Source organism: Oncorhynchus tshawytscha, linkage group LG27 (genome assembly GCF_018296145.1).
Source record: "Oncorhynchus tshawytscha isolate Ot180627B linkage group LG27, Otsh_v2.0, whole genome shotgun sequence".
NCBI classification, from domain to species: Eukaryota; Metazoa; Chordata; class Actinopteri; order Salmoniformes; family Salmonidae; genus Oncorhynchus; species Oncorhynchus tshawytscha.
The window spans coordinates 8,028,925-8,046,498 of NC_056455.1; the positions used below are offsets into that span (position 1 = coordinate 8,028,925).

General features: G+C 44.0%; 3 protein-coding genes across 5 annotated transcripts in view; 2 read left to right on the plus strand and 1 right to left on the minus strand.

Moving 5' to 3' along the window:
• Nucleotides 1-2,741, plus strand: part of LOC112225723 (disintegrin and metalloproteinase domain-containing protein 11-like) — a 30,929-nt gene extending 28,188 nt beyond the window's left edge. For all 3 annotated transcript variants that reach the window (XR_006080150.1, XM_042307566.1, XM_042307567.1), the window contains one exon: nucleotides 174-2,741. Coding sequence is in view for 2 of the 3 variants with exons in the window: in XM_042307566.1 (XP_042163500.1) it covers nucleotides 174-189 (16 nt within the window). In the remaining variant the exon portion in view is untranslated. The remainder of the gene's footprint in view (nucleotides 1-173) is intronic.
• Nucleotides 2,742-3,606: 865 nt separating this feature from the next.
• LOC112225724 (endoplasmic reticulum protein SC65) lies at nucleotides 3,607-9,754 on the minus strand. The gene is made up of 7 exons (XM_042307568.1): nucleotides 9,120-9,754; nucleotides 7,647-7,796; nucleotides 6,796-6,967; nucleotides 6,563-6,691; nucleotides 6,246-6,391; nucleotides 5,259-5,342; nucleotides 3,607-4,449 (listed from the first exon to the last, which is right to left on the minus strand). The coding sequence occupies exons 1-7, from the start codon at nucleotides 9,585-9,587 to the stop codon at nucleotides 4,303-4,305; spliced, it is 1,296 nt and encodes a 431-aa protein (XP_042163502.1). The 5' UTR covers nucleotides 9,588-9,754; the 3' UTR covers nucleotides 3,607-4,302.
• A 911-nt stretch (nucleotides 9,755-10,665) lies between these two features.
• Nucleotides 10,666-17,038, plus strand: LOC112225976 (peptidyl-prolyl cis-trans isomerase FKBP10). The gene is made up of 10 exons (XM_024390137.2): nucleotides 10,666-10,979; nucleotides 11,685-11,830; nucleotides 11,997-12,186; nucleotides 12,276-12,421; nucleotides 14,311-14,500; nucleotides 14,613-14,758; nucleotides 14,920-15,109; nucleotides 15,452-15,594; nucleotides 15,740-15,903; nucleotides 16,124-17,038. The coding sequence occupies exons 1-10, from the start codon at nucleotides 10,786-10,788 to the stop codon at nucleotides 16,310-16,312; spliced, it is 1,698 nt and encodes a 565-aa protein (XP_024245905.1). The 5' UTR covers nucleotides 10,666-10,785; the 3' UTR covers nucleotides 16,313-17,038.
• The last annotated feature ends 536 nt before the right edge of the window (nucleotides 17,039-17,574 follow it).

Below are 17,574 nucleotides of genomic sequence, written 5' to 3' on the forward strand. Positions count from 1 at the left end.
TGTCTTCTCCACCTCATGAATCTATTCCACCCAGAATGCAGTTTTCTTTCAGTTCCATTTCATGTCTTGTTCACTCTCCTCACACCAAGTCCTACGATCACCTTCTATCAACTGCTCAACTTGTTTACAACCTTACAACCTTTAGTCTCTTACTCGGTTTCCTTTCTTTCCAGATCTGGTGGAGGATAAGATGTCTGTCCGTCTGTCTGTCTTTGTCTGTCTGCTCCTGTCTTTCTCTCACTCTGTGATGTTTCCAAGTCGGAGAAGAGGGAAAAAGAACAAGTCTTCCACTCCTGTCCCGAACCTCTCCAGACCTCTTCTGTTAACATCTCCTCTCCTGTCCACTTCCTGTCTGTCCACCTGTCCATCTCCGGCCCCTCCGGGCCAGTGTAGCACCTCCCACATTGCATACCAGCCAATTTTATTATCCAATCAGGATAAAGTATTTGCCATGGACAGAATGAGAAGGTTGTTGTTGGTCCCTAGAGGGGCGTCAGGGTCTTCCTCCTTTCCAGCGACTAAGTATTATGCACTTCGGTGTCTGCGTACTGTAGTTCCCTTTCCTTCCGCTTACGACAGTCCCATGAAGAACATGTCAACAGTGGACAAATTCAGTATGAGACATGTCTTTCCAATGCTTGTCTGGAAACACACTTCTGGTCGCTGTTTGAGAATGCTGGACTGGCCCAGACCTGCCATCTGAAAAACGATTTAAATCATAGGATGTTGTCAAGGAAACACAGAAAAACAAACATTGATCAAAGAATCAAGTGGCCATTGGATCAGTTGAACTGCCCCTTTCAGAGAGGCCTTGTCTGGTGACTGGATGACAACCCAGATTCAGACATTATCTAGTTACAACAACACGGATGTGATCCAAGAAGAGTCCTTGTCTGGTGACTGGATGACAACCCAGATTCAGACATTATCTAGTTACAACAACACGGATGTGATCCAAGAAGAGTCCTTGTCTGGTGACTGGATGACAACCCAGATTCAGACATTATCTAGTTACAACAACACGGATGTGATCCAAGAAGAGTCCTTGTCTGGTGACTGGATGACAACCCAGATTCAGACATGATCTAGTTACAACAACACGGATGTGATCCAAGAAGAGTCCTGTGTTGGACTTGTTGTGTACAGGCCATTTCCAAAGAAGGAAGAGCAACTTATTGTGAGAGTGACTATGAAACAAAAGCAGTAGACCGTTCAAAACATCATGGACTGATGTAGGGTTTATGTAGATTGTTCATTCTTTGTTCCTGTCTGTTGAGATGTGTTGAAATGTAGGAAGGGGGAGTTAGACCCTATGGTTTTGGGATCATATTTAAAATGCAGCAGAGACCGTAACTCAGTGTTTTCAACTGTAGATCTACCAACACAACATTCCACATAGTGTTAGTTAACAGAGCCTGTCTGTATGTGTCTGTATTCTATTTGCCACCTTCTTAAGAGGCCCAAAGTGTGTATGGTAAAGGAGGTTGAAACTCTGTGTGTGTGTGTGTGGTGTGTGTGTGTGTGTGTGTGTGAGCGTGTGTGTGAGCATGTGTGTGAGTGTAGGGTACCAAAATTCCAGTTACTATCCCAATATTTCCAAGTTTTCCGGAAATCCTGGTTGGAAGATTCCCGGAATTGTGAAGGAATAAGCAGGGAAATATGGAATCCTCCAACCAGGATTCCTGGAAAACCAGGGAATGTTGAAAAAGTTACTGGAATTTTGTGTGTGCGTGTGTGAGAGATTACGCGAGGAAGAGAGCAGGTGAATGAGAAAGGTACGTGTTGTGTTTGGGACAGTTATGCCCTTGTTCACCATGACACTCCTGCCAACAAAACACTGGTAGATAGTTTATAGATTTTTACTTCTAGAAAAAGTTATCTTTCTGCCTGGCTTTGTGCTCGGGAGCCAATGGCAGCACACTAACAAACAAATGGTTTGTATTGAATATGTAACAACCAACTTAAACGAGCACTAGCCCTACAGAATGTGGGAACACATATGCACATCTATTTGTATATACAGTATGTACAAGAAGATAATACTGAATGTTGAATACAATGTATGAAATTGTTTTAAAATGCAATGCTAATATTGCTTTGTTTGATCTGTTTCAACTAAGTATCTATCTGTCTCCTGCCATACAACTGTCCATCTCCTTTAAGCCATTCCTAGCTGTCCATCTATCTGTCTACCCGGCACACTGCCTAGTAAGCTAGCAATCTGGCCATCTATCTATTATTGCAGCTGTCAATCTAAATGCCATGTAAATATTGGACACTTATTGATAGGCTCTGAGCCTTACGCTGATGATGCTTCAGCACAGTGAGTTTGAAACGACCCCAGGACTCTTCCTCAGTGGAAATGTGATGAGATGAGGTGCATTGCTATTGACCAGGGCCCGTAGTGCACTGCTGGTGAAAAGTAGTGCACTATAAGGTAATCAGGTACCATTTGGGACACAACCTGGGGTCTGGTACACTAGGTGTATGGAGAGGTCTGTTTGATTCAGCTGAGTGTCTGTACTATGGCAGATGCACTATAGTTCCTCACCATATGTACAGAATGTGTACAATCTTTAGATGGTGGCCAGTTTGCTTGCGTTTTGAATTTAGGAAGCAGAGAAAACGCATCATATCCCATATTTTTAAACACTATCTTTTTAAGTAGACTATTGAAATAAACAATGTAGATGAATTGAAATGAAGGGGAAATAAAAGATTAAAGTCAAAAGTATTTCTTTCCTCTGGTTCCATTGTGTGAATATATCTGGGTTGCTATGACAATGGTGTCATTACTTGTGGCCAAGATGTATGTACTTTGCTCAATGTGTTTAATTATTGTTTAGTCATTCAGTAACTACTTCCTAAATGTGATTCACTATATAAGACTCTTAAAGGGAATCTTCAAGAGACTAGGAAAAAGTGTACATTGCTTTGTATTCTATGTTCTTGAACTTGGCCAACGATAATACTGTGCATTTACATTTTTTGACACCTTCTTTTCCGTAGATGTATTTCTAGTTTCTGACTTCATTGCACCTCATTCAATGTTCTCTTAAATGAAGATGAGGAATGGCAGTGGTCCACACTGCTCTCTGCAAGCCTGCACAGTCCCAAGACCTCTCCATCACGGTTGACAGCTCACAGCTTGTGCCATCAAACCCCTGCAACTTATCCAGAACGCTGCACCCAGCCTGGTGTTCAACCGTCCCAAATCCTCCCATGTCACCCTGCTCCTCCGCACACTCCACTGGCTTTCAGTCAAAGGTCGCGTCCACTACAAGACCATGGTACTTGCCTACGGAGCAGCAAGAGGAACTGCCCCTCCCTACCGTCAGGCTACGCTCAAACCCTACACCCCAAAACCGAGTTGAGGTCTGAACACAACGTCTCAAACCCTACACCCCAAAACCGAGTTGAGGTCTGAACACAACATCTCAAACCCTACCTCCTTAGAGTATCTCAGATAATCCCACCAATAATTGGGCATAAGATCAGCATTGGGCTGCCTGTGTAAACACATTCTAAGGATGTTATAAGTACGTTTCCATTATACTGTACGTCTGTACTGCAATGGATTTGCTGAAAGAGACAATAACAGCGGTGTAGTAAAATAATACGTCACTTTATTCCACACTTTCTGCCGTTGTTCACTTAGCATTTTGTGTGGATTTTTATCATACCGCTGGACCAACAAAATACGCCTCCAATAGGTCAGAATTCAACATCAAACATCCTAGATATTGACAGAAGGCATAGATCAGTGCCATACTACCAGGGCTAAGGCACAAAGGCAAATCATTTCATGAAATAAGAAAGGCAACAACAACAATAACAGTCATACAGTATTAACATTTATAATACACCTTTCGAGGGGTTGGGTTAAATGCGGAAGACACATTTCAGTTGAAGGCATTCAGTTGTACAACTGACTAGGTGTCCCCCCTTTCCCTTTCTTTTCCCTCTCCTTATGCCAAAAACAGATGCACCACTTAGCTTTCAGTTTCGGACCTTCAATAAGTCCTGTGTGGGTGTTTGTGTGATCTTGTTAATGGTGGAACTGTGTGCAACTGGCAATGTAAATTCTCCCTTTTGTGTTCCTTAAGCTGTGAAAGGATGTGTCTGTGTGTGTTTGTATATATACCATGGAACAATTTAATGTGTGGGGTGTACTAAATATAGTACCCTGGCATTTCTGGATGGGTCTGGCTCTGTAGGGCTGTCCATATTCTTTGAGAGGGGATTTGAGAAGTGTTCTGTTTGGGGGAGGGGTTGTGTTCATGGTGGAGTTGGTGTTTGGGGTCAGGCTGCAGGTTCCCCAGCGTCCCCCTTGGTTTTGGGTTCCTGCCACCAGTCTGCTACGAAGGACTCCTCGTAATCTCCTATCCCCTCAAACTCAGCGTCAGGGGGGGCCGAGGGAGCAGCCACCTCCTCTGGACTCACCACATCCTGCCACGGAACACAACACTGATTTACAGACATACAACAACACATCTACACTTCAAGATGAGGCTTGATTTCACTTGGACGTAATGCTAACACAATGTTGTCATCGTTCTCACACTTTCTTTGCCTTTCTCTTGGCTCTTATTTTCTTTCCCTATGAATCTCTCACTACTAGTGCATGCTGTAATTTCCTCTCCCTCCCGTTCTCCTTCTCGGTCCTCCTCTCCCCTCTCAGGTCTAAGCTGAGGCTGTGTGGTTCGCTGGGAGGGGCTGACCAGAGAAAAACACATGTGGCAGTGTCTGACACCTCCCAGCTACATACCACACTCCACTGTCGGAAAATACAATGCCCCTCTCTCTCCCTATCAATCTCAATCTCTCTCTCCATTTCTCTCTCTTCCAGCTACTGACCCTCTTTCAACCTCTATCCATCCCACTCTCTCTACAGTAGTCTCCCTCATAGATCCCCTGTAGTCAGAATCAGAATCAAAGTAAACACTGTGATTGACTGGTCCCTTCCCCCCCCCCACTTCTTTCCATGAAGTTCATTCAAACACTTTGCCGGCCATTTTTCAGTCACCTCGCACAAAACAAAGTAGCATACTAGCTATTATACCCGAAAAATTGTTCTGCACTTTGGAAATATTCTCGGCAACCCAAAAATCAAAATCTCGCCAGATTTGAAACGAACCAGACAATTTATTACAGTTGATTACTTCTGAGTTTAGTGCTTCTGCCCAGAATTTGTCCTGCACATAAAAACGGGTTTCCTCTGTTACTTCCATCTCCACCCCTTTGCAGGCAAGCCTTACCTCATCATCTGTCTGTAGGTAGTTCAGTGCAAACTCCAGCATTTCCCTCTGCTTGGTCGTTTGGTTAAAGTACCTCAGTGCCTCCTGCGCAACAAACGTGGCGCGTCAATATCATTGGTTGACACAAGAAGCAAGGAGAACACAAAGCTACAGCCCCCCCAAAAATATTTGCGCTTAGTTGTTTCCCTTTATTTGAATGCTCCTTTTCCCTCCAGTTAGCATACCATGAAGTATCTGCAGCACCACTAACTCCATTTGAACGATCGCAGTTTAAAGAAGGCCAATATGTTTCAGGGAGCTTTGTTGGTTTTATTTCATTGATGGCGTTGCAGCTGCTGTAAGTGCTGTACTGGTAGGGCATAACCAAGAAATCATAGGACCTAAACCTTTTCAATTTGAATATCAAATATTTTAATTGCCACCTTTTGTAGGGAGTTGGTGTTCACACAATAGCTATATGTCACAGCTTTCCTTTTCTTGGTTTGTGTGGAGCTGTGGTGCTCCCCATAGCATATTTTAGTAAGGAAACAACAGCTAGGCCATACCCCGAATCTGAAACTATTACACACCTTGTTTGGAATCAGGTTCAGGAATGAGGTTAATCTGGGTAAAGTTTATTACCATAATTCTAAATCAGTGGTATTCAAACTTTTTCAGCCAGAGCCCCATTTTTTACATGAACAAATAACCTTTAATTCATTGCATTTTCATCTCTCATCAAAATGAAAAGAAACCAATAAATACATTTACTCAGTTTTTTTTGGGGGGTCCCTTCAGATTATCTTTCGCCAAAACGTTTGTGTATTGTCCCATACAACAAAAATTGCCCATCCCACTGCGTTTCTCAGGGTCGCGACCCTGACTTTTAATACCACTGTTCTAGATGATGGTTCGTATTAATCAGAAATGACATGTTCAGTCTTGACAGGGCACATCGGGATGCTGAGTTAGGCGCGAAGGTTATATAAAGCTAACGGGTTTACTCACCGGGCGAGGCAGGAAGTGCGTCTCCTCCAGGCCCCACTGTTCTCGGTAGAAGCGGTAGTACACCATGTTCTGCTGCATCACCTGGTCGTTAGCGTCAAACAGCATGTAGCTGGCCGCACACGGAGCCGCGTTACGCACGTCGTTCACTGCACACAGGGAGGGAGGGTCCTCTGACAACTGCATAACAACTTTCTACTCAAGTAATGTAACTACACAGTGTTATTACATTGAATAGTTGCTGTACTATTTTGGGTCATGAAATGCAAGTGCAGTAGAGTTCGGAGCTCTATCGAGGTGTGACACTTTCATGCCCTTACGTTTATAGTAGGCAAACTGAAGGTAGTGGTACATGGTAGCCACAAACTTTTCCACAAAGAAACCACCGACGTTGGGTTTCAGGTTCTCCTCACACTTCACTTTACACTTCAGAACTTCGGTGTAGAGATCTGAGAGAGAGAGAGAGAGAGAGAGAGAGATTATACTGCTATGACTCGAGTCTCTGCCCTCTCAATTGGGACCATGAGTAGATGAGGGTTTGTCAGACACTCACCTGCCAGTGTAGGGTAGAAGTCTTTGTACTCTGTGACCTCATATGACCCTTCGCAGCCTGCCAGGCAGAGGTCGTACATTTTGAGGTACTCCGTAGTGGCCTGCTCCATGTCCCGAGAACTGGCGCTGAAATCTCCAGAGTTATACAGTTTCACAGCCTTCAGGAACACAGGCTGGAGTACAGAAAGGACAAATCAAAGTGTTAGAGACACTAGACATGGGCTGAAAGGACAACAGCCAGGGGTCAGAAAGGACAGCACAGTTAGAGACAGTAGATATGCGCTGAAAGGACAGGAAAGGAGGGATGCCAAGTAGGGGGACTGGGGGAAACATAGCACGCAGTTGCAGAACAACAACCAACATTTGAATAGAATTCGAACCTACATTCTATTCAGAGACTTTTTGCTAACAGTTGTGAAGAAATACTATAGTATTTCTCAGCCATTCATGTTTAGACTGAGAAAGCCATCGATAACATACTAACCAACACATATTTTCAATGAATAGTTTGAGTACTGTGTCCAGGTGGACCTTCGCGCTTCAGCAAAGAAAGGAAAGGAGGGGTGCTCAACAACAATGACAAAAATCATGAGAATAGCTTACCAAGAAAAACGTCCAAAAGGACTAATTCGAGGTAAAAAAAAGGGAGTTGAAGCACTCGGAAGAAAAGGCAGAGATTGATTTAGTTTTGCTGACTTTAATCCATTGTACAGCAACTCCTTTTTATCTCGAATTAGTCCTTTTGGAAGTTTTTCTTGGACAGCCATTAGTTCTACTACCGTGCCAGGTGACGGGTATCAGAGATAGTTGTGATGTATATGGGGGCTGGTTGTGAGCTGACCTCACACTGACCTCGTAGGGCCGCTCCTCGTGGTCGATGAGGTACTCGTCCAGCTCAAACAGGGTCTTGTAGTAGTTCATGTTCTTGGAGATGAAGGGGTCTTCTGGGTTCTTCTGGAGGAATGTGTGGGCCGCTGACACGGCCCTCTCTATGTTGTTTAACTGTGGGAGAGAGGGGATACAGAATGTATCATCATTATTGTTATGGGTCATATAGGGTCCAGTAGTCTGATTGGTCGGTCTTGGCTCCCAGGTACTTAGTGTCATCGTTGGATGACTTCTACAGACACTATCTCTCGTTCTAATGAATGCCTAGCTGAAGCAAGGGGTTCTCTACATGCAGCAGGTCTTGCTAACACTAGTTAGTCCTCAGAATAGCATGGCTTCTAACCTCAAATCACCTCACCAACTGCTAGGAGGTGTGCTTCAGCCACTGACTCAATATGGCTTTAAGGCATGTGCTGAAATGATCAACTGTCAATCAACACTTTTGGCAGTAAGGAGAACACTGTTTGTCTATATTCAAAGATTACTATGTGGTAGCTAAGCCTGGCAATTGTCAAGAGCCCATGCTGTGTAGATTCAAACAGTGTTCTTGGTCTGTTTTATGGAGGAGGGTTTTTGGAATACTGACGTATATCTGAACAAGTGAAGAAACAGAGCCATGAGATCACCAGTTTGGCTGACACACGCACCTGGAACACCTATGAGATCGTCTGGATGTGAATAGAGGCAGATGCTGATCTGAGAAGATGCTCTCCTATGGAGGAGTGGGCTTGCCTGAGGAAACATTCCGATTATAACACTCACGTGTGCGCACAGGCTGTAGAAATGGTTGTACACGTATATTTTACGCACATTCCAATGGCACGCGTTTGGCTTACTTTCACTTTAAATGTAAATTCTCTTTATTTTTGCAGGGGGAACGCTGTTGATTTGCCTGCTTGGTATTCTACCTCATGTGGTGTTTGCTTTGGTAGAAAATAATAAGGCGATTGTTCTTACTGGGGGACTGTTTAACGGGGCGCTGTTAGAGAGACGTGGCATGTGTGTTAAACTCCTTAGTTTGCAGCATTCTTAACAGGTGGGCTGGGGAAAGTCTACGAAAAACTTGATTGTTTCACGCTTGTGTCACAGTCTTGCTCATGGAAAACAAGCTACTTAATATTTGATATTTCTTCAGAAGTATCAGGCTATGACATTAGCCTATGTAAATATCGGCCTATTGCGTATTCGTTTTACGCATAAAGGTGTATTAGGTGTGTCAGGGCAGGTTGTTACATTTAGATGATAATATTATAATGAAAAATATATTCCACATTTCCTAAGATTCTTACAATTATGCCTATTATCTACTAAAGGGAAAACCCACGGTGATCATCAGTATTATAGACATGTAGACATTTGTAAACCGTTATTTGGGTATCTTACCGTGAATGTATTTAACATCCACACCCATCCAGCAGAATAACTATTTGATCTCACCTGGTAGTAAGCATATTGTATGTACCGGTAGGGTACCCTCTTCTCAAAGGCTTCCAGAACATCTCTCTTTGGGTAGGCTACTGTAAACACTGGAAATGTTGTTTTGCACTTTTTAAGGCATGACGCCCGGAGTAAGAAATGCCGCATGATGCGGAGACTGCTGTCCGCGAAGAGGGTATCATTGTCCCGACTGACAGTGCTACAGTTCTGGCTGCAAAATGCTTCGCTGTCTTTCAGGAGCCGGTGAAGACGCAAACTCAATTCCAGGTACTTGATGCTGTCCCTCCAGTTCTGCGCTGCATACTGGTCCAGAGCATGTCCATACGCAGATTCAAGTGGCATTAGGTCGTTCTGTGGGAAACTCTTAAAGCTATATTTCTCATACTGGGCTTCGACCAGAACCGGAGCGACCAAAACTACACAGAAACAAAATGAAAGCCAGGTTTCTTTAACGTTTGTAGGGGCCATTGTGCTTATTCTTTATTATGCCCTCTGTTTCTCCAACCAAATACGATTTCGGGATAATTTCTCCAGGGTTTTCTTCACCAGTAAATGGTCATGTCTGTTTACACGTACAGAGCCTTGGCACGGCTTGGAGAGACGGAGAGGAGGGGACAGAAATGTCAGGGTTCCCCTGCAGGAGTTTCACAAGGAGTCAGTCGGAGGCAGTGATTTCGGGGTTAGGTTAGTCCCTGGGTCATAACGCCCTCAATATTTTTGGAATTAACATTGACCAAGTTACAGTAGAATACAACAAAAAACTTTATTGATTGGCCGATGGTAGGCCCTACATTATTTATATATATATATATATATATGGAGCAAAATAAGACACTGGAAAAAAGTGCATAAAATATGTAAATTAAGACTGTGTGGTGGTCTAATAAGGAATATGCTATTATTGCCATATTTAAACATCTAAAGCAAATACTTTTTCACAGATTCGACAACTCTTCAATGTTGTCTTTGCATGCGTAGGTTTGTTGGATCTAACGAACATTCCAGCGAGCATGTTGGAACATGGAATGCCAGATGAGATGGTCACGGAGAGGGGTGTGATTTTTATTTTTAACAGTGAAAATATGAGCAGCAAATTAACATAGGCCTATTTGTAAACGTTAGATACATAACAGTTCATATTTAAATAGAGAAGCTGTCCAAAGGTTGGAATTTAGGACCTGCGAGAACGTCATTCTGGGCCTTTCTTTTTCCGACTCAGCCAGATGGGCGCCTCCCGGTTAAATGAGCTTCTCTATAGAAACGGGTGGGGTATTCCCACACAGTGCAAATAACCCTCACTCACTGTCTATGTTCGATAGGCATACAAATAATAAGTCTTTGTAAACAGTATATCACAAACGTTATTACATAGTAGGCCTACGCTAAATAACGCTTTATTATAGGCGTAGGCTATGCTTTAAATCCTTTCCTCCGGCTTGCGCTCGAGTCATATACCTAGGCCTGTTATATATGGCGGAGGGCGACTTTACACGTTTACAGAATTCCTCTAAAAAGGAGGGGGTGAATTGGATTCACACCTCCCCTTTCCGAATGAGCTGAAGCTACGTCCGCACTTCTCTCTCTCTCCATCCATAGACGGTAACCAACGGAGAAGTCATCTGTCCATTTCTCATACTTTAACAAAACACCAAAGAATAGGTTTATAATGGAGTCAATATTTGCGTTAATTTTTCTCTGTGTAACGGGAACCCATGTAAGCTGTAGCCCGGGCCCATTAGAAGACGTGGTTATTGATCGGTATGACATTCCAAGAGTTTGTCCCAGAGAAGTGCAAACAGGAGATTTCGTCCGTTATCATTACAACGGTACCTTCACCGACGGCAAGAAGTTCGATTCAAGGTAAGCTACGACGCACGACTCGCTTGTATAGGTCTGTTGACATAGCTTTGATGCTCTTCTGCACTATCTGATTCCTGTGCAAATAAATTCTGTGTCGGCTGGGGGACATTTTTTGTTCGTTTGACTATATGGTCTCACGCAGTTTGCCTGTTGCAGACGTGTCCGGTCTCGAAATTTGCAGCACCTCTAAGCAACCATTTTGAAACTTTGAAGACCCTGTGATTCACATATACATTGCAACTTTGCCCCTGCGCTGTGCATTTCTGCACAGATACTTTGCAGCTGCCGTGTGCGTTAGTGCCTCCCCGAACGAGACCTATGTGGCGCTCTCCACAATATCGTTCAATACGGGGTTTACTATTGCGACATGCCACGCAGACTCAATGCAGGCGAACAGCTGCAGTCAGTTCGTTGACAGGCTAGGCCTAGGCGACATCTTAAAATGCATTATTTAGGCCTATTCGGTTATTTTACGATGGCCTACTTTTGTATTTTGATCATGACTTATTTCATTCTTTGCACATAACCCATTCAGATATGGTTAGATACATGGTTTACAACCAGTTAACATTAATATAATAATAGGAATAGAATAACTTTAGTAGACCAAGCCTACCATTGAAATAAGTATAATATGTGTACTCTTGAGGAATGTCACTTCTTTTCTCTCTCCGCCTCTCTTCTACCCATCCCCCCCCTCTTCAGTCATGAACGTGGTGCACCCTTCAGTGGCCAGGTGGGACTGGGGCGTCTCATCACTGGTCTGGACAGGGGAGTTCAGGGCATGTGTGTCAATGAGCGCAGAAAAGTTACCGTCCCCCCACACCTTGCCTATGGAAGCATAGGAGCAGGTAACAACTCATTTCATTCACGTATATGACCTTTACATAGGGCCTGGCGACAGGTAGTGTGCCCTGTACAAACTAAATTCCACAAATAGTTATCCTCTGATGTTGGCCTCAATCATATATTCCAGTGGCTCACAATGATTTCCCAACCTGTCTCTCTCTCTCCTAGGTGATGTGATCCCTGCTGACACTGTGTTGGTGTTTGACGTGGTTCTGCTTGACATCTGGAACACAGAAGACAAGGTCCAGACACGCAGCCTCAGCAAACCTGAGAGCTGCAAGCGCCTCGTGGAGGCTACTGACTTCATCCGTTATCACTACAACGGCACACTGCTGAACGGCGTGTCCTTCGACTCCAGGTGGGGTCCATATCTACTCTCAGTCATGCTGTATGTGTGTGTGTGTGTGTGTGTGTGTGTGTTAACCGTTCTGTCCATGTCTCTTTCAGCCACTCTAGGAACGGCACCTATGACACGTACGTGGGCATGGGCTACCTCATTAAGGGCATGGACGAGGGTCTGATCGGCATGTGTGTGGGAGAGACACGCACCATCATCATCCCACCCTTCCTGGCCTATGAGGAGAAGGGATATGGTAACTACTAGTAACCACTGTTTATAACCCCTAGCCTATAAACTATGCTGAAGATTACAAGGTCAAGACAACAGGATTCTAATTTCCCATAACTCTTTGCAATTAATGGGACCAGCATTGCTAGTTAGCAACAGCTCTAGTAATCAATTGCTGGTCCCATGAATTAGTTTATTTTCGAAAGCTTCCGCATGGAATTATTACATTGTCTTTTTTAACCTAGCCTATGATGAGAAGGGATATGGTAACTACTAGTAACCACTGTTTAGAATCCCTAGCCTATGATAACTACTAGTAACCACTGTTTATAACCCCTAGCCTATGATGAGAAGGGATATGGTAACTACTAGTAACCACTGTTTAGAATCCCTAGCCTATGATAACTACTAGTAACCACTGTTTATAATCCCTAGCCTATGATAACTACTAGTAACCACTGTTTAGAATCCCTAGCCTATGATAACTACTAGTAACCACTGTTTAGAATCCCTAGCCTATGATAACTACTAGTAACCACTGTTTATAATCCCTAGCCTATGATGAGAAGGGATATGGTAACTACTAGTAACCACTGTTTATAATCCCTAGCCTATGATAACTACTAGTAACCACTGTTTATAATCCCTAGCCTATGATAACTACTAGTAACCACTGTTTATAATCCCTAGCCTATGATAACTACTAGTAACCACTGTTTATAATCCCTAGCCTATGATAACTACTAGTAACCACTGTTTATAATCCCTAGCCTATGATAACTACTAGTAACCACTGTTTATAATCCCTAGCCTATGATAACTACTAGTAACCACTGTTTAGAATCCCTAGCCTATGATAGCCCTTCTTACATCAGCTGAAAAAAGTGCTGTACAGAAATGCAATGCAGGTGTAGAAGCACGGTGGCTAAAAACTCTGAAAGGCCAAAACCTAGGAAGAAACCAGGCTATGAGGGGTGGCCAGTCCTCTGGCTAGCCAGGATGGAGATGAGAAACCAGGCTCTTATAATCCCTGCCAGGTGGAGATGAAAACCAGATAATCCCAAGATGTTCAACTAAGTAATGATGAGAAGGGATATGATAAACTACTAGAACCACTGTTTATAATCCCTAGCCTATGATAACTACTAGTAACCACTGTTTATAATCCCTAGCCTATGATAACTACTAGTAACCACTGTTTATAATCCCTAGCCTATGATAACTACTAGTAAAAACTGTTTATAAAATCCCTAGCCTATGATAACTACTAGTAACCACTGTTTATAAACCAGGCTATGAGGGGTAGCCTATGATAAAACTACTAGTAACCACTGTTTATAATGATGAGAAGGGATATGATAACTACTAGTAACCACTGTTTATAATCCCTAGCCTATGATAACTACTAGTAACCACTGTTTATAACCCTATTTTACCCTTATTTAACTAGGCAATAAATTCTTATTTTTAATGACGGCCTAGGAACAGTGCCTTGTTCAGCGGCAGAACAACATATTTTTACCTTGTCAGCTCGGGGATTCAATCTTGCAACCTTTCGGTTACAAGTCCAACGCTCTAACCACTAGGCTACCTGCCGCCCCTATGATGAGAAGGGAACTACTAGTAACCACTGTTTATAATCCCTAGCCTATGAGAAGAAGGGATATGGTAAACACTATTTATAACCCCTAGCCTGGGCCCTTAACAGCTGATAAAACAGGAAGTGTATAGTAGGCTACATAGAGTTTAGAGTCTAGAGATGTTTATTCAAGTGTCACTCCATAACAACAGTTGCCGAGACATATTACAGATGGAAAACTATGTTGTGGACCAACCCCTCTGAGGAAGTAAGATTTGCATTGGGCTGTGTACAGATAATATAACGGACTCCAAACACCCATCCTCCTCTTCCAGGCACCGTGATCCCATCCCAGGCCACCCTGGTGTTTGAGGTCTTCATGATCGACCTGTTCAACCCTAAGGATGACATCGCCGTGGTGGTCAAGGAGGTGCCTAAGACCTGCACCCGTAAAACCGTGGTGGGAGACTACATCCGTTACCACTACAACGGTACCTTCCAGGACGGCTCTGGCTTTGACACCAGGTAGGAACGTGTTAGGTACATCTACTGTCTGTCAAACCAAGACTTGTGTGAGTCAATAGTGAGTGTGGAGACCGACTCTAATTTGCATTTGCTATGTTTCCTCTTCCTGCAGCTACCAGCGCAACAGCACATACAACACCTACATTGGCATGGGCTATGTGATCCAGGGCATGGACAAGGCCCTCCAAGGGTTGTGTATCGGAGAGAAGAGGCGTGTCATCCTTCCTCCTCACATGGCCTATGGGGAGAAGGGAACTGGTGAGTATGTGGTTCTGTGGCATTGGCCAAAGGTTTTGGGGTGGGAGGAGTCAGAGTTGCATTTACACATTATTGTCCAGTGCCCACGATGAGTCATCTCCCTACTCCTATTCAAATTCCTTTCTTCTTCTTTTTCTCCCCCCCCCCCACCACCACTCTAGGAGACATCATCCCTGGCTCGGCCGTGCTGGTCTTCGACATCCACGTTATCGACTTCCACAACCCTAAGGACCTCATTGAGATCAAGGTGACCAGCAAGCCCGAGAAGTGCAACCTGACCAGTGAGGTGGACGACCTGATCCAGTACCGCTACAACTGCTCCCTGATGGACGGCACCCTGCTCTACTCCTCGTGAGTAGGAGCGCCTCCTGTCCATCGCACCGCCATACTGCAACGCCACACTGCAACGCCTGATCCAGTCATGTAATCTAATCACCCCTGGCTACTTGTCTGACTGATATCACTAGGCCTCCACGCCAACAGACATGAAGACTTATCGGCTATGTATGTTGTGTAGAAATTCAAATATAACCAAGATATAGAAACCAGCCATATATATAACTATATACTGTATCTTACATATTATATACATCTTAATGTAGAAAGTATAGGGCTACATACTTAATTCCTACTGACTGATCGCATGTTGGAGCATCGTCCAGGGCCTTGATCAATATCTCCCTCCTCTTCCAGGGACCACTATGAGAAAGCCCCCATCACCACCCTGGGAGCCAACAAAGTGATTGAGGGTCTGGACGAGGGCCTGAGGGGCATGTGTGTGGGAGAGAAGAGGGTGGTGATCGTCCCACCCCACCTGGGACATGGAGAAAATGGAGGTGAGTGAACGGACTAGTCATGGATCACTTTCATCTTGAAACCCAGAACCAAATCCTGCATGGAGATATCTTGCATTTGGACATGACATTATTCAGACACTGTCTCAATGTCTCTCATCGTGCTCTCCCCTCCATGTCCCTGCAGCCAAGGGCGTTCCCAGCAGTGCCGTGCTGCACTTTGAGCTGGAGCTGTTGGACCTGCAGAAGGGAGTGCCTGACGGCTACATGTTTGTGTGGCTGGGGGACAGCCCGGATCCCCTGTTCCCTGCCATGGACCTCAACAAAGATCTATCTGTCCCTCTGGAGGAGGTAAGATAACACACGCCAGACATTTAGCATGATCCATCAATCGAAGTCAGGATTCACCCGATACATTCTGCCCTTTGCTTGGTAAGGCGCTGGTGCTGGTAGCATCCTTGTGTAGGTCAGGACAAGTCAGGTGACCATCTAAACCTGCAAATATTCTTCAAGTGGTGTCGCTCTTGAAAGGACAACTCTTCATATTTCTCTCTGCTCTCCCTCTCTCTAGTTCACAGCCTTCATAAACATCCAGGTGGCAGAGGGCACAGGTCGCCTGAGGCCAGGGATGGATGCCGGCGGCATCATCAAGGACATGTTCAACAACCAGGACCGCAACAGGGATGGCAAGATAGTGGCTGAGGAGCTCAAACTGAAGGTGGAGGAGGATTCTGACAAGGCCAGACATGAGGAGTTGTGAGGGGGTACTGTCGAGCCAGGCGGAAGGGTGCGGGGGGCAGAGAGAGACACAACAGACTGACAGACAGAATCTATGCAATTAGGGGGTTGCTAACTAGCGGAGCTCTTAAATACATTTTATTATGTAGTAAACACAGGAGGTTGGTGTCGTTTTAATTGGGGAGGACAGGCTCGTGGTTACGGCTGGAACGGACTAAGTTCAATGGTATCAAATACATCAAACACATGGTTTGATGCCATTCCATTTGCTCCGTTCCAGCCGTTATTATGAGCCGTTCTCCCCTCAGCAGCCTCCACTGGTTGAATATGACCCAAAATGGTCCATACTTATTTAAACGAAGGACTGCCTCCCATGTGTTGTAAATTGCCTTATGAAAATGTGGTTCATCTGTACTTTTTATAAATAACTTATTCTCATCAGCCTCATTATGTTTGACTCTGAGAAACATTTTGCTAAAAGCACTTTCATTGAACTACCTTGTCAGCCATTTGGGATGGTCCTTCTTCCCAGGATGCAATGCAGTTGGCTTCAAAATGGCTGATAGGAATAAACAGCCGTCTCCCACTCCTCCCCTTCTTCCCAGATAATGATTTTAAGACTGTAGGTTGTATATTTTAAGAGTGGATATTTTGTGCAATACAAGATTTTGTAAGTGCCTTCCTTGCATTGTAGAACATACATCACAAAAAACATGTTTTCTAAAAATAAAAAAAACGATAAAAAATGCATCGTTTCCTGTGTTTGGGATCCATGTTCCTTGTCTAGGGATTGTGTAGGCTGGGAATAACATTAGTATAGAGTTCCCTGGGAATGGCATTAGTGGTGATTACAACATTTTGGCATGTTTTACAAAAAGGAAATAGACCTAGATGAAATGAAACGAGGGTTCCGTGGCCACATTTTATTTACAGTTGTGGAGAGGTTATCCTGTTATGCCTACATATCTCATACAGGCGGAAAAATACAATCTAGTGACACTCAGTCGAGGATGTAGTTGACACTGTCCCCTCAGTAGCACACGTCACAAGAGAAATGTATGACCTGATTCTTGCGCACTGTACAAGTGACATCACCATTTAATATGAAGGGAGTTCCACTTCAAATCTTTAAACATGTAACTGGGTGAAACTATAATTTGGCAAAACATACTAATAATAGCAATAGAATCAGATGCCATGGCTTTACCAAAAACTAAAAACCTCTTATGTGGCAATGAAATGTTTTGCCATCATACAAAAAAATTAAAAGTACTAAATATTCAG

Excerpts from the sequence above, each read along its gene's own strand:
- LOC112225976 (XM_024390137.2), top strand. The coding sequence starts at position 10,786 with ATGGAGTCAATATTTGCGTTAATTTTTCTCTGTGTAACGGGAACCCAT. Across the intron at positions 12,187-12,275 it reads GGCGTGTCCTTCGACTCCAG|CCACTCTAGGAACGGCACCT; the intron begins GTGGGGTCCATA and ends TGTCTCTTTCAG. Across the intron at positions 15,904-16,123 it reads TATCTGTCCCTCTGGAGGAG|TTCACAGCCTTCATAAACAT; the intron begins GTAAGATAACAC and ends CCCTCTCTCTAG.
- LOC112225724 (XM_042307568.1), bottom strand. The coding sequence starts at position 9,587 with ATGGCCCCTACAAACGTTAAAGAAACCTGGCTTTCATTTTGTTTCTGT. Across the intron at positions 6,968-7,646 it reads ACGAGGAGCGGCCCTACGAG|CCTGTGTTCCTGAAGGCTGT; the intron begins GTCAGTGTGAGG and ends TCTGTACTCCAG. Across the intron at positions 6,692-6,795 it reads CTTCTACCCTACACTGGCAG|ATCTCTACACCGAAGTTCTG; the intron begins GTGAGTGTCTGA and ends TCTCTCTCTCAG.